We start from the raw sequence: 15,538 nt of genomic DNA on the forward strand, positions 1-15,538 counted from the left end.
ACGTTAAGCAAAAGATTCCTGCATTACAGGGGGTTGGGCTAGATGACCATATCTGTCAACTTTTCCCTTTTCTTGTGAGGAATCTTATTCAGAATAAGGAAATTTCCCTTTAAAAAAGGGAAATGTTGACAGCTATGTAGATCACCCTTGTAGTCCTTTCTAACTCTGGCCTGTGGAGAATCCTGAGGCCCAGATAGAGATGCCTAGAGGCCTGCATTTGGGCCCTGCACCTGAGGTTGCCCATCCCTGCCTTAAATTTGCCAGCTGTTAGCTGAGGCTAGCCTCCAATTGTGCTGAAATTGTAAAGTAAATGTCCTTAAATGAGAGCTGGCATAGTATCACTGTTAAGTGTATGACTTGCAAAGTCATAGAAGCATAGAACTGTAGAGTTGGAAGGACCCCTGAGGGTCATCTAGTCCAACCCCCTGCAATGCAGGAATCTCAATGTGCTCAGTTGAAAATTTCCTGACCTATGACGTCACAGAGCAGTCTTAGGCAGCACGTAGCAAAGGTATTGCTCAGGCTGTAAATCTTAATCTGATTTAAGCAATTGGGATTGCAATTTGCTTCACAGTCCTAGCCTGAGCCTAGGACATTGGTAGTACAGCTGACAACAAAAGCTGGCTGTATTTGATTCAGACGAAGGCACTTGTATCTCTGCCAACGATGCTCTCCTGTGTTATGATTTTGAAGCTGAAGTTTAGACACTGGTGCCTTTCATGTCCTTTCCCCCCTATTAACAAAAGTGAACAAGTTCAATAACGAAAGGGCACCAATGAGTATCTTCAAATACAGGGGGCTGAAAATGGAACTCTGTGGCCATACATCTGCAAGTCTCTAGGCATTGTCTGAACATATGCAAGCTTGCATGGCTTTGTCTGTCATTATACCTTTTCAAAAGTGAAAATTGCAGCAACAAAGGACTTATTGCTTATGAGAAATTAGTTCCATTTGATTTTTTTCCCCTTTGCTTATCAAGAGAAGGCACTGAAGACTGGGCCCTCAGCTAAAACTAGCATCTCTTTAGCACTGCTTTCAGGACATGGTTCCAGCAACTACTTGTTTTTCATTTCCAAATAAATTTTCTTAATTGTTGGAATTTATTTATACTGTTGTTTTTAATGTTATGATGTTTAGTCTTTATTTTTATACACTGCTTTGTGAGAGCTCCTGTGCCCTGAAAGTTTACCAAGGGATCTTTTAATAAAGTTCACATTCCAACTGATATATAGCATATAAAAGGTAAAGGGACCCCTGACCATTAGGTCCAGTCGTGACCGACTCTGGGGTTGCGGTGCTCATCTTGCTTTATTGGCCGAGGGAAGCGGCATACAGCTTCCAGGTCGTGGTCAGCATGACTAAGCCACTTCTGGTGAACCAGAGCAGCGCACAGAAACACCATTTACCTTCCCGCCGGAGCGGTACCTATTTATCTACTTGCAATTTGATGTGCTTTCGAACTGCTAGGTTGGCAGGAGCAGGGACCGAGCAACGGGAGCTCACCCCGTCATGGGAATTCGAACCACTGACCTTCTGATCGGCAAGCCCTAGGCTCTGTGGTTTAACTCACAGCGCCACTCGCGTCCCTATATAGCATATAGCTGTGGCTTAAAGGCACCCTATTTATTTTGCATACCTTTACTAGTTTTCAGCCTGAATTTAAACATATCCCGTGTAGTTCAGTGGAACTTCCTTCCTAGTAAGCATGCTTAGTGTCACCTATTTGAAAAGTTTTATTTCAATCAAAGGGATTTAAATCAAAAGGATTTTCTAAAAGTGCTTCGGCTCAGAATACCAGTTATCCTGTAAGTAGTAATTTTTCCTAGGTACACAAATAAATAGCAAACCTCCTTTCTGTATGTCCTATCAAATTTATTTCTTGCATTTCAGATTTTTTAAAGCTTATTCATGTGTGTTGACATAATTCTAAGCAGCTTTAAGTCTTTTTAAGGTAGTTTGGGAACTGATGAGTGGGCCTATCAGTAAGCATTTTGGGCCCTCTAGTGGAATCTATTTTGAGCTTTGCTTTCTGGAATTGCGAAAACCGATACTGGGCATATTCCTGACTTCCTCTCAACTTGCTGCAGTATAAAATTCTATTTTTTTAAGATTTATTTAAAAATGGCGGCCTCGCCGGCCGGTAGATCAGTACTGTATTATGGGGTTACTGCAGCCCTCTAAGCAATATAGAAGATCCTGGTTCTAATGTATGCAGGACCATCTTTCGCCAACCAGAACATTTCCTTCCTGAAAGAAAGCACACACTGCAGGAGTTTATTCTTATTTTTGTTCTTGTCCATGGAGAGAAATCTTGCTAATATTCGAGAACATGCAATCCAGATTACATTTTTTTTTTTAAAAAAAATAAAAGATGGTGCTCTGAATTTCTTCCTGCTCTGTAATTATTCCAGTTCCTCAATCACTTAACAGGAAAGTAAAAGTTTAGGGTGGCAACTTCTGTCCCCCATTATTTCACCAGGAACTGCCTTAGTCTACGCGCTGCAGTAGAAGCGCCACGCTCCATCTCTGCAGGGCTCTTCGCCTGCAGCCACAAAGCCACTTGCTACGGAGAAACAGTGACAATGACTTCTAAGCAATCAGCCATAAGACTGCCTTACATGGCAACGTAAGGGATCCCTCTCCCCCGCCAACGAGCCGCTCTACGCAAACCCCAACCCTACAGCGCCAAGGCCTTCCCGCCCGCCTCCCTTGGCGCTACGGCCACGCTGATTGGCCGGGGAGGCTCCACGTCCACCCCTCCGAGACGAGGGCGTGACGTCACCGACGCTCCTTTCTCCAAGCGTCTTGGCTTCGCTCCTGCAAAGGAAACAGGAAGTGACGTAAGGGGGAGCGCGGCGCGTGAACGACGCGGCGTCAGGAAGTAGTGGAGTTGCGGGTAGAGACGTGATAGGTACGGGCCTCTGAGGGAGAGAAACGGGGCAGTGGGTGAAGTGGGGCTTCGAGGGTGTAGCTCCTGGGTTACCTGCCTTAGGATATGCTTCAGGGGCGGGGAAGCTACGGGGAGCCACCTTGCTTAACCAAGGGCCCCCAATTCTTGATCACTGGCTCCTGTCAGCACTAAGGGTGAAGAGGACCGAGGGGGGACCGCCTCGAATCCGTGAAATAAGGACGTGGTGTGGGGGTTTTTTTGGTGTGCGGCTTTAGCAGCTCTGCGAGGAGGAATTTGCAAAATGTCTCTCTAGCTTCACTGGTCTGGCAGCCCATAGCTGCTGTTCCTGGTGGGGCGGTCGTGGGTTCAGTTGCCAGTCACGTTTGAGGCTTGGGTGTCTACGGGCATGATTTGAATGTGAGGAGTTGCCGGGATTACTTCAAAAGCCAAGCCTGTTCTCGCGGGTGGGAGAAGAGGAAGGGAGGGGGAGGTTACATGGTTTTTTGAAATTTCTTTCAGTTGCTTTATAATTATTATTAATATTTTAAAGGCATGACATAAACCTGTAAAACAAATAAATGGGAATATTGGGGTAAGAGCCATAATCGATTGGGAGGGCACTTTTTTTGCACATTGAAGTCCAGGGTTTAATCCCTCGTGTCTCCAGTTAACATACAAAATTGAGGTAGCAAGGCTCACCCTGGGGAGAGTCAGAGAAGACAGTGGTGGACTATGTAGGCTGATGATCTGACTTTAAATAATAAGGCAGTTTCATGTGTCAATATTTTAGTAGGTTCAGTAACTGGTGGAGTTGCATCTGGGAACAGTTTCTCATCATGTTGCTACTAAAGGCACTGGATTACTGTTGAAATACATTATAATCTTGTTCAAACTACAATAGCATAAATTTGTACCAAATCCCATTTTATAGTTTAGCTTGCTTTGGGAAAGTACTGCTTTGAGAATGATGAAGCTAAAATGGTGGAGGGGAAGTATCTCTAGATACAACTATCAGTTTATAGCTGATTCTGTGATTAGATGTCTTAAGATTTTGCCAGCATTGTATAAAGATTTCATATCTGTTGGCATATGTAATTTTTCTTTCTGTGTTTGTTTGTTGAAGGCAGAAAATCAACTTTGTAAGCTCAACATGGAATCTGAAGATTCAATTTCTCCTGAAAAATTAGTTGAGGGTTTGAAACTCTCAGAGGAACAAAGCAATCCTTCACAGCCAGATTGTAATAATGTGCATGTCCCCAAAATCGCCAAAGAAGGAGTGAGTCAGCTGCCTCACTCTGAGTCCAGAGAAGACGAAGACCTCTTCCATGACTGTAATGACTCTTTTGAAGCAGGAGTTGCAGAAGAGAATCACAATAATAAGGCAGATCCTTTAGAAAATGAAATCGAGCTAGATGAAAAGGACTTATTAGAACTAGAGAAAAATATGTCTGAGGAAGAAAAACAGGTATGCTTTAATGAAACTACAAATGTTTCTTTAACATTGTGTTGATTAGCACTCTGATTTTAATGATATTTCTTTGGAAGTATGTCCCATTGATTTAAGTGCAACAAAGTTCCAAGGAGTATGTTTTGAATTTTAGCTTTTCTAGTATTCACCGTATGTTTTAAAAAATGAAATCTTTCAACATAGTCCTGCTCTTTTTTTAATTGGAAATAGCATTTGTTGATTTCAGTCAAATTTACTCCCACCTACAGCAGCCAATTCCTGTTCATCCTTTTTTGGAAGTAAATCCTTTTCAGCTTAGTGGGGCTTATTGGCAAGTGTGCAATGAAATCATTGTGCATGCAGAACTACTTAAATGAATCCATTGTGCTCTTGGAAGTCATTCCATGCACACAATGGATTGCAGTTGGATTGCAATCTTTTCAGGGCACAGGTTCTCTCCCCCCCCCCCCCCCGTTTCATGCTTGAGGTTTGGAGGGTTTGTGATTAAATTCCAGCACTGTGACTCTCCACACCCACAGCTTGTGTCATTTGTCAAGATAAAGGAATCCACAGAGACATTTCTTGTTTTCCTATATGTCAGCCTTCCCCAACCTGATGCCTTCCAGATATTTTGGACTACTACTCCCATCAGCCCTAGCCATCACAGCACCTAGTTAGGGAATGTTGCTATATGTGATTGCAAGCAGACTCATTATTTGCTCATTTTTGTCTGCGTTATCCATATTTGTCAGAGACACCAACTTTTCCCTTACCACTCCTTTGTTGTGTTTCTGTTTGTCTTCTGATTGTTCTGTTCCACTTGCTCTCTGTCATCTTAAAACAGAAATGTGCAGTGTGTGCCTGCTGGACAATTGTGTGCAGGCTGTACTTTTAAAAAAATTCTTGTGTTAGACTCTTCTAGATTTTTAAGTGTCGTTTGACTTATCTGAGTTGTCTGATTCATTTCAGGATTTAGAAAAGGCAACTGTTAAAAGTTTAAAAAGCTGTGCTTGTTGGTGGTGGGTGAGATTATTGCTAATGTCAGAACTGCTAGAAGACACATATGATCTTGCTTGTTTGTGACATGATTGTCTGGATTTGGGCTTTTCACCTTTGCAAGCAATGCTTATTCAGTAGCAAGAATATTCATCTAAAATAAAAGTTAATCTTTTAATTATTTTGTTATGTTTATCATTCAACAAAAGCAACAGTGGTTTTGTCAATCAGTTTATGTGCAATGAACAAAGGGTAGGTTGGGGAATTCTAAGACTGGATAACTAAGGTTAATAAAGGGATTAAAAAGCATTCCTCAAGCAAGGCTGCTTTTTAGGGTTCAGACACAGTCATTTCTCCTTTTATATCAAGAAAGATGTGCAACAGTGACTCAGCAGTATATAAACAACGAGGCCTCTGTTTGCATTTAAAAACAAAATCAGATTCTTCACTGGGTAACATACAACTCGTGTCTAGTAAAGCTAGACTCTCTATTATATTAAAATTGTGTAAATATTTACTTTGCAGAGTTATCTTTCTGCTAGTCATTAGATGAGCAAGGTTGCTTGTACTTACACGCTTACTGCTGGACTGTTTGCTCCATGTACTGTATCTTTTTAGCTTTCAGCCATGGTTAATGACAGAAAAATATTATCAAGGAAGTGCATTCCTGTTCAAATGTATGTTTCCTAACCTGTAGTATTTTCCCTTACATTCAAATTTTTATTTCCCATCAATTACCAGCAAAACCACAAAACTAAATTTTATTTTCATCGAATGAATGCTTACTAAAATTTGGAGGTGTATGGCTGGGTAGTAGAAAATGTTGTTGGCCCTGATTTCTCTAAAAGAGAAAGGAAATCATTAATGCGCATATATATATATATATATATATATATATATATATATATATATAAACTTTTCTCTAATTGCTCTGTTAACTTTTCTCTAATTGAATAGGCATTTTTTGGCTGTATATATTTGAAAGATTATAACTTTCCTTTCTTTAAAATGGAAGTTTTTTCCCACAGTAAAAAATTGGAAAACCTCCATGGTAAGGCACTTCAAAAAATCCAGAGAATAAAATGAAATTTATCTTACGACAGTTCCTTTCTGTACTGTGGTAGCAAGCTAAATCCTGAGTGTGTTGGGCAATCAGTTTTAAGTAGTATGCATTAAAGCAGAGAATGAACAAAAAGAGGTAGGTGTGTGTGTTGATACACTTGATTTCAAGTTAAATGCAGGGTCTGTTGCCTTTCAAGCCCTCTATTTATTGGCTGAGCTCTTATGATGTCACAGGACCTGAACTAGGAAGCAGAAATTGGCTCAGCGGCCAGGAGAGTAGTATGCTGGCTGTCATGGATGTGAGGATGAAAGAACTATTGTGGGGCGGGGGGGGGGGACCTTAGGGAATGGGGAGAGGGCAGAAAAGATGAGGAACTAGAGACTAGTGAAAAGAGGATTAAGGGGGGAGGAGGGGGCCAAGGGAAGGAATGGATAGAGAGGCAGAGGTTTGAAAAAGTTGAGAAATTAGTAAAAGGGTAGAAGGTGTTGGTGGCTAGACATCTTCCTGCCTCCACAAGACATTGGTTGAGCTCCTATGTCACAAGGTAGTCCAGGGTGGAAAGTCTTATATGGGATTTGGGAACAGAAGAGCATGTGGTAGTTAGTGAAAAGAGATGGAGGGCTGTAATTCTTGAAAGCTTATTTTTCCACAAAAGTTGACTGTTCCTTGTTTTACCAAAGAACATATAGCAGAAATAATCATAAACAATAAACAATTTCTATGTACCTTAGGTCAATTCTTCATTCACTTTTTTCCCCTCCCAAGTGGGTGAATAGTTTTTGTGGTTGGAACTACAAACAACTCCAGCCTTGGTTTGGGGAAGTCTCTATTGGCCTTAGTGCCTCATCTGTAAAATGCAAAGTGACCTCTGTTTCACAGGATTCAGAGATCAAGAAATAATTTTATTTTATTTTTAATGTAAAGGATTTGTCATAAACAAGCACTTGGTAGGTTCTCCTTACCTAAGGAAGAGCCTCCTACCATTTAAGCTAGGAAAATGAAATTTGCTATGGTTATGGTTTGCCTACTGTTTGCATTTGTGGATAGCCAAGCCTCAAGAACTCTTGGGCCTTTTTGGCGGGGAGAAGACTTCACTCAAATTTTGAAACATGTCTCCTTTTTAGAAATCAGAACATTAAAAAGTATGTACAAAATAGCTAGGCAAAATACTAAATAATAGATGGGTTTTTGGATAGCTATTTCCATATTTCAGGTTGCAGTTTCCTTTGTGATATCAAATAATAAGCTATTTTGCTTACTTGCTTCAGATATTTATTATGTGGTCTTCTTTGTATTACAGAGGAGAAGAAATGAGAGCACAAAATTAAAAGAAGAAGGAAATGAACAGTTCAAGAAAGGAGGTGGGTGAATTACAACTATGTAATACCCAAATTGTGGTCAGTCTAAAGACAAATGCTATGTAGAATTTGTCATCTGTGCAGGTGATTGATGCGGTCCTTATAGGTGTTTATGTAGTCTTCTTATGACCAGCCATATTTGGAATACATACCCCTGGAGAAGATTTCATTTTATACCTTACCACTGTATTTGGGAATTCTCTTTTAAGGGTTCTGGGAGTTAAGATCCCAGAACTGCAGTCATACTTGTGCTTACTTGGGATTAAATCCATTGTAGATTTTGAGGCAACTGTGCCATTGATCCCCCCCCCTTAATCAGTCTTTGGAAAACAGCTCTGAGCGAGTTGTTGCCATTTTCTTAAATATGTTTAGTACTTCTGCAAACCTCGGGATTCCTCATATCCTGCTGAAAGTCTTCTTGTCTTTGCATGGTGCCATTTTGGGGCGCATAAAGGTTGGCACTCAGAGAATGAGTGCACTTTCAGCAAGGGTCTTCACATTTTGTTTGACCTTAATAGATGGGCTTGCCATCACTCTGTTTTATTCTGAAGAAATACATCACACCATGCTCTAGGCCCAGTGACTTGATGGTGGGGGGAATCCCTTGCGCTCTTCCCTGGCTCAGTGCTGGGAAGCAGGGTAAGGAGCCATACTACTTCTGCTGAATCACAGTGCTTGTCCAAAAGGAGAAAGGTCTTCTTGCCTCTCCAGTATCTCCAAGGCTCGGTGTCAGGAGAATAGACCTTGTTTGTATCTGTATTCCAGGTTGCCAGAATTATATTTTAGTTGCCTTAGCAACTAAAACAAAGTGTATTTGTGGAGCCTTGCCCTACTCTTAACTCCTCTTCCTTAATGATGTCTCCTAATTGTCTTGGGGTAGTCCTGTCTACCATGAGCAGCTCCTCACCTTTGTTAAAGATGTTGTAATGTGCTATTACTGGCCCCTAAGCCCTTGAAAGGGTTGGTATGAGAGTCTGAACATTTGGGAATGCTTCTAGTTAATCCTCCTAGTTATCCTTGATGACTGTTGCTCGGACTGGGATACATTGCTTTTTTGTTTATTTTAGCAGTGTATTTTTTCTGAAAAATTAAATTGGGGGGGGGGGGTTGATGCTAGGCATGCCTTCAAGGCATCAATTCTTGTGTGTGCACTTACTGTCTTCGATCTTGACATTTCATTTAAACTGCAGAATATAAAGAAGCTGAAGATGCTTATGCAAGAGCTCTGCAGGTTTGTCCAGCCTGCTGTAACACAGACAGATCCATTTTGTATTCAAACAGAGCTGCAGCAAGAATGAAACAGGTAATGCCCAAGACAGTGAAGTAGCAAGAATGAATGAATGTGATTATTGTTTTCATCTTCCCTTTCAGCTATAAACTTGACAGCTGAAGGCATTTTTTTCTCTTAGACTTTTTTTCTCACTGTGGGAGAACATGGGAACAGTGCTGAGTAGAAAAAGTAAATCTTGGACCTCTGTTAAGCAGGCAGGTCAGCACAGTCTTACTTCCAGAGTTAAGAGGTTCCCTCAGACCTTTGGTATATGTCATGACTCATGAGTGACCAGTCTTTTCCTCGCTTGGGGAAGTGGTAGAGATGGACGGGGCTTAGGCAGTTGCACAGCAGTTGTAGTTGCCTGGAGATCCTCATCCAAGCTGGGCCAACCCTGCAACCCTTCCTGCAACCCCCAGGGCAAGAAAGGCAGGCAAGGATGCTTGAGTGCCACTGCTCAACTGGGCGTGCTTTCTAATGGCTCTTCTCTTGAGTGAGGTGGGCAGGGAAGTGCTCCATGCTGCTGCTTGAAGGTGCTTGGGATGCTTTCAAGCAGCAGTGAACAACCTGATGCGTTCCTCCTTGGTCCTTCTGTTGAGAAGGGGGTGTTGGATGCTGATGCTGGAAGGCACGTTCAGGCAAACCAGGTGTGCTGTCCTTGGGAAAGATTGGTGTGGGGTGGTGGGGCTTGCTTAGCAAGGATGTTCACTGGAGACTGCAATATTTGGCTTGACCAGCAAGGCCAGCCAAAAGCTCCACCATACCAACTATTTAAATCAAGAGAGTAAATCAATATTAACACGGTCTATTGCATCAACAATTTTGATTGTATTCCTAGTATGCTTTTATTTTACTTACTGCTGAATGTACAGCAGAACGTACAGCAGTTTGGTACATTTGCATGCTGTAAGTCCCCTTGTGGAAGAGCTCGCCAACAAATGCTGATCATACTTTTCTTAGCCTCTAAGTAGTTTAGCCAAATTAGTCCCCTCACAGCTTTAGAATTTGTCATCCAAAACATTCTGTTACACTGCAAACATTAAAATATATGAATAAGTATCACAAAGAATAAGTATTTAGCATTTCTATAAAAATACTGTTTGGTGTTAAATGTTAATGCCACCTCTTCTTTTACAGGACAAGAGGGAAATTGCCATAAGTGACTGCAGCAAAGGTAGTGTTTTCCTGTTCTTGTGCTCTGTCAAAAGCATGTTGTCTTGGTAAGACTGTTATCTAGACTGTTATCTACTTGAGAGGCACCCCACCAGCGGAGGTATAGAGATGAACCCAGTTAAAAATGGTGATGGAGGTGGAATTTGCTCTAATCAGTTGGCAAATTCTTTTATTGACATCTAATATCTCTTTGGAAGTTGCTGTATTCTTTGTCATAGCAATTTTCTGTGGAGTTCCATAATTCAGTTTTCCACTAGCTAAATACAGATTTTTGCTTCTGGAACTATTGTGATTCAGCATTCCCACTTTTATTTTAGGTAAAAGTTTATTATCTGGAGGCTTTTTATGTGAAGCTTTTACTGTATATTATATCCAGCCTCCCTGCCCACATGTCTGTCAGAATGTTTTTATTCATGTCGTGTGATTTCTTCTGTCCTCCTTTCATACTTGTACTTTATCACCCCTAAAATGGTCGGTTTCTTTCATTCCTCCTCCCTTCTCCTTTTACATGTCCTTCTCCATCCTAGAACAGCATTCCTCTCTTACCCTCTGTCTTCTTATTCCAAATTTGTTTTTTCTCTCTTAAATTATTCACCTTTTATGTCTTTCTAGTTTTCTTCAACATCTCCTGTAGCCCTTTCCTCTCGGAAGGAGGACCCCCCCCCCCGCCACTGGAGGGGTCTCCAGTGGTCTTCCAACCACCTTTATTCAGCTGGCGCTAGCATTGGTCTAACCAAAGAGCTATCACATGGACAGAGATGTGAGGCAGAGAGACTGGGTAGCTTGTGGAACTGAGACCCACTTGAAAGCAGATTGAGACCCACAGGTGGTTCCTGGCCCATGGAATGAGAAACATTTATTTAAAGTTTTAAAGTTTATTTAAATGTCAGGAGTGCTCTGATGGTGTTTCCTGCTTGGCAGGGGGTTGGACTCGATGGCCCTTGTGGTCTCTTCCAACTCTGTGATTCTATGATTCTAAGTGGGGTTGGGGAGCTGCATTTGGCTGACCCCTCCAGGCCAAATTTGATAGATGGGAGGGTGCTGCCCACCTGCTAATTAACTGGTGTCTTAAGGTGGCAGGCGACCCATTTTTGCCAGCATGGTTTGAAATCAGACCATACAGGCAAAGGCACAGCCTGCAAAGTGCCAACGTTTAGCAGGTCATTAGGTCTTGTCCTGGGTGATGGAGTATCCAGCTAGCCTCACTCCTGTAAGAGCAGAGCTGCTTGTTTTCCTTGAAGATCTCCATGGACACGCATGTGTAGCATGAAATCATGTTGTGTATATGGCTTGATCTTGCACTTAGAAAGTAAATCAAGTTCAAGATGGTCCACAAAGGGTTTTGATCACTTATATTTGCTATAACTGTACATTAAAGCAAACAATAAAATGACTAATTATTAATCCATTTGCGTATGGTTCACGCTAGATCATAGCTTCTACTGCCAGCACTATCCTATAGCCTGACACTAGCTCAACTAGAACATGCTGGAGATGCCATAGGCTTTGAAGTAAAAAGTTTCCTACCTTTATTTTCTGCTATTTCTTTAATTCTGTTTTATAGCCCTGGAATTAAATCCAAACTATATCAAGGCACTGCTCAGGAGAGCAGAACTATATGAAAAAACAGAAAAGCTGGATGAAGCTTTAGAAGACTACAAAAACTTGTTGGAAAAAGACCCATCAATCCATCAAGCAAGAGAAGCTTGTATGGTACGTTTCTTTCCCTCCCCAAATACTGTAATGGAGTGGATGGCTCCTGGTGACTGTTGGACATAAGTATTAAATCTTAAAGGTAAAGGCATGCATTACCAGGACAACAGCCTACCATACTTCTAAACTTGGAAAAAGTGTGATCAGATTACTTTATTCCCGTATTTAAGTCCATAATGAAGCTTCATTTCTAATAAGGAAGAACTGACCGACAGTAAGCTTTTTGAGTTGGAACCATAGTCTGATCATAGTTTAAAATCTCAAAGCTGTAAACCCCTTCCTCATTGCTTCAACAGATATTCAAGAGAGTAATCTAGAAGACCATAATAACATTTCAGGGAGTAATAAAACAATGAAAATTGTCTAGTTCAGAGGTGACACCTTCTAACAGAAGGTACTATTCTTTGACTTTATTTTTAGTACACTACTTTGCAACTTTCAGCACACTACTTTGTAACCCTGAAGACATCAACCATCAGACCATGCAGTATTAAGGGTTTCACATGTATTGACCCAACGTTGATCTATCAGAAATTTGCTCCAAAGTAATGTTTTTAGGGGCAACCTTGTGTCTGGCATGTGCTGTAATTTCAGCCAGTACAGAAGCAAGACACGGTGAACTGTGGACAGTATAGAAAATAACCTCAAATCTCACAATGACAATGGGAGTTCCATGTGGGAAGTTCAAGAGTGATCTCAAAAACAAATTTTGGATGGTTTCCAGTTTGGCAGCATTTATTCAACCAAACACTTCTGCACCATAAAATGACTTATGAAGTAGTTCTTCACGTATAAAGTAGCATTGCAGTGCTCCAGTGAGTTCTGGCTATGAGTGTGTCCCCTGTGTTTTTTTCATGCTAAGTCGTGCATCAAGCCATGCATAGTATGTGTCATGGGTAAAAAAACAGGTTGTCAAAGCCAACTTTGAAGAATTGATTCTTGTTTGTTTGTTTGTTTTTTAGCGATTGCCAAGACAAATAGAAGAACGCAATGAGAAACTTAAGGAAGAGATGTTGGGTAAGTGGCACTGGCTTGCTTGTGTGGTTGCTTCCATCCATTGGTATAAAACATGAATTTCTTACACAGCCATCCCTGCACAAATTGATGACTTCTCTTACTACTATAGGACAGACTTACCCCTGAAATCTCTGGGTTTCAGAGATCCTCATTTTTCACAAAACTAATGCCCCATCTCAGACCATCCCAGCTCCACAAACATCAAAGCTTATTGAATGTTACGTTAAATTGCCGATTTGAAGCTGTTGTTGAAAACGGGCAATCAGATACATTTGTTCTGATCTAGACATCTATGGGTGTTGTAGTAAGTGTGGATCATCTTTTTACCACCCCCCACCCCCATGATTTTTGGGGTGGGAGTGTCTGCACTGGGCCTTCTTGAGCCCAACAGGGGAAGCAGTGGCAGCTGCTCATGAATGTTGCGGTAGGTATGCAGGTTGTGAGTAATGGGTGTGTGTGGGAGACACATTCTGAGAGGCTAACTCCCAGTAGATTCATATTAGAGAGGACCCCTCTGGATTGCACAGTGACCAGCATCCAGAATCAGAGAAACAGTTGACAGGTTCATTTCTGCCAGACACTCGTAGCTGAGCAGGATACTGAGTGCAGAATCTCCCTTCCCTCTTGTGCTGGTGAGAAGAAAGGGCAGTCAGTGAAGAATACCTGCCCCCAGGAGTCTGACCTGTTTGGTCATGTGGTTCTGGTCACCATCTCCTTTTTAGTAAGATGCTGTGCCTCAACACCAGTGTTTACACACCATGCTGCATGCTCAGTTTGAAATTATGTGGATTTATAATCTAAAATTCTGATCAGAGGCAGTAGGGTGTAGATAATAATGCTTATTAGAATGAAAGGCAAAGCAAACAGAAATAGGAATTACAGTGGTGCCTCGCAAGACGAAAAGAATCCGTTCCACGATTCTCTTCGTCTAGCGGTTTTTTCGTCTTGCAAAGCAAGCCCATTGACGGCTTAGCGGATTAGTGCTATTAGCGGCTTTTAGCAGCTTAGCGGCTTAGCGGATCAGCTGATAAGCGGCTTAGCGGCTTAGAAAAAGGGGGGGGGAGGAAAAAAAAGTCGGAAAAACTCGCAAGACATTTCGTCTTGCGAAGCAAGCCCATAGGGAAATTCGTTTTGCGAAGCGCCTCCAAAACGGAAAACCCTTTTGTCTAGTGGGTTTTCCGTCTTGTGAGGCGTTCGTCTTGCGGGGCACCACTGTAGTCTGTCCTACATTTCAACTGCCGAAGCTAACATTTGCTTCACTGTCTGTAGCACAGCAGTTGAAAGGCAGCAAGTTTCTGAACATAATATTGAACCCCAAAATGCCATACAACTACTCTTTCAGTTTTAGCAGTAAAGCTGGCATTTGAATATGACAGAAGGAAAATGTTTTGTGCTGCTTCTTCAAAAGTTGCATCTACAAGAGCTGTTCATTCGAACCAGTTCTTAAGCCTCTGGTCCTGGGCCAGTGTGTTTAGTTTATACAAACTTTTATGTGCCTTCTTATCTCTTACCCATGTGTTTTGTTTCACGTTGATAGTTCATGGTCTTCAGGCAGGCTTTATTTAGGTTTTGGGTTTTTATTACTTGCTCTGTAACTTCTGCCTAAGAACCATTTGGTTTCAGCACTTTTTGGGGGGTTACTACAACTTCTTAGCAAGTTTGAAAGTTACTTTATTAGCTATAAGGAAAACACTGTTCTCAAAAATTAATTACTTTTGGAGACAAAATGATCATACATGCACACTGGATAAGCTTTGAATAGGCACAGTGCTTAACACTAATGTAGGTAACTTGTGACAGAGGACTAAACAAGGTTTCAAGCATGTGGAGCCCATCTTTCCAAATGACAGACCATCTACTGTTGCTTAAGTGTCATGAGGCAGGTGCTGTACAGAACATAATCGCTCCTGTGTTAGCACTCTTGAACAATGGAATGCTTGCAGCCAATTCATTGTGGAGTGTTCAAGCAGCAAGGAACATTGCTTCATTACTGACCTTGTACATGTTGGGAAGTACATTTCTTTTTGTGTGTGTATTGCAGGCAAACTGAAAGATCTTGGCAACTTGGTTCTGCGCCCTTTTGGCCTATCAACAGAGAACTTCCAGGTGAAACAGGATTCCTCAACTGGCTCGTACTCTATCAACTTTGTTCAAAATCCAAATAACAACAACCGATAACATAAGCCCAACCCACTCCTGGTAAAAAGTGTGGCATTGGAATTGTGGCGTTTCATTGAATGCAGAAAGAGGGTGAATTAAAACTTTTAAGGCCTAACATCTTTATCTAAATATGAAGATTTGAACATAGTCTCATGCATTTCTCTTCTATAAGGTACTTTTTACAGGTGTGGGTGAATAGAGTGAAGTGGTCTGACTTCCGCTGCCATCTTAGATGCACTTTATTTGGGCACTCTTTATCCTCCCTTGTGATGAAGGGGGAGGAGTCTTTGGCTTTGCTAAATAGAAGAATCCAGTGTTCCCATACCTGTAACTAAAGTACAACCATTTTGTGTGTTCATGGAGTTTGCAGCCTGTGTGCGTGAATGAGAGGGCTGATCCCTTTTTATTCAGAGAGGACACTTTTGCTAAGTGTAATAAAGCATTGATGGTA

The 15,538-nt window shown here is 41.5% G+C and overlaps 1 protein-coding gene across 2 annotated transcripts; it reads left to right on the top strand.

Moving 5' to 3' along the window:
* The first annotated feature begins 2,788 nt into the window (after positions 1 to 2,788).
* TTC1 (tetratricopeptide repeat domain 1) lies at positions 2,789 to 15,538 on the top strand. 2 transcript variants are annotated; one of them, XM_081846669.1, is made up of 8 exons: positions 2,789 to 2,911; positions 4,014 to 4,355; positions 7,697 to 7,757; positions 8,945 to 9,057; positions 10,162 to 10,198; positions 11,762 to 11,910; positions 12,873 to 12,927; positions 14,969 to 15,538. In XM_081846669.1, exons 2-8 carry the CDS (start codon positions 4,041 to 4,043, stop codon positions 15,103 to 15,105), a joined length of 867 nt encoding a protein of 288 aa, XP_081702795.1. In that variant the 5' UTR covers positions 2,789 to 2,911; positions 4,014 to 4,040; the 3' UTR covers positions 15,106 to 15,538. The 2 variants fall into 2 exon arrangements, with proteins under 2 accessions (XP_081702795.1, XP_081702796.1); XM_081846670.1 differs by lacking the exon at positions 2,789 to 2,911 and adding an exon at positions 3,061 to 3,084.

Source organism: Podarcis erhardii (genome assembly GCF_964252035.2).
Source record: "Podarcis erhardii genome assembly, chromosome: 2".
NCBI lineage: Eukaryota > Metazoa > Chordata > Lepidosauria > Squamata > Lacertidae > Podarcis > Podarcis erhardii.

Bases quoted from the DNA above. Each gene is read 5' to 3' on its own strand.
- TTC1 (XM_081846669.1), top strand. From the start codon at position 4,041: ATGGAATCTGAAGATTCAATTTCTCCTGAAAAATTAGTTGAGGGTTTG. The intron at 7,758-8,944 runs GTGGGTGAATTA...TTTAAACTGCAG, and splicing joins TGAACAGTTCAAGAAAGGAG to AATATAAAGAAGCTGAAGAT. The intron at 11,911-12,872 runs GTACGTTTCTTT...TTTGTTTTTTAG, and splicing joins AAGCAAGAGAAGCTTGTATG to CGATTGCCAAGACAAATAGA.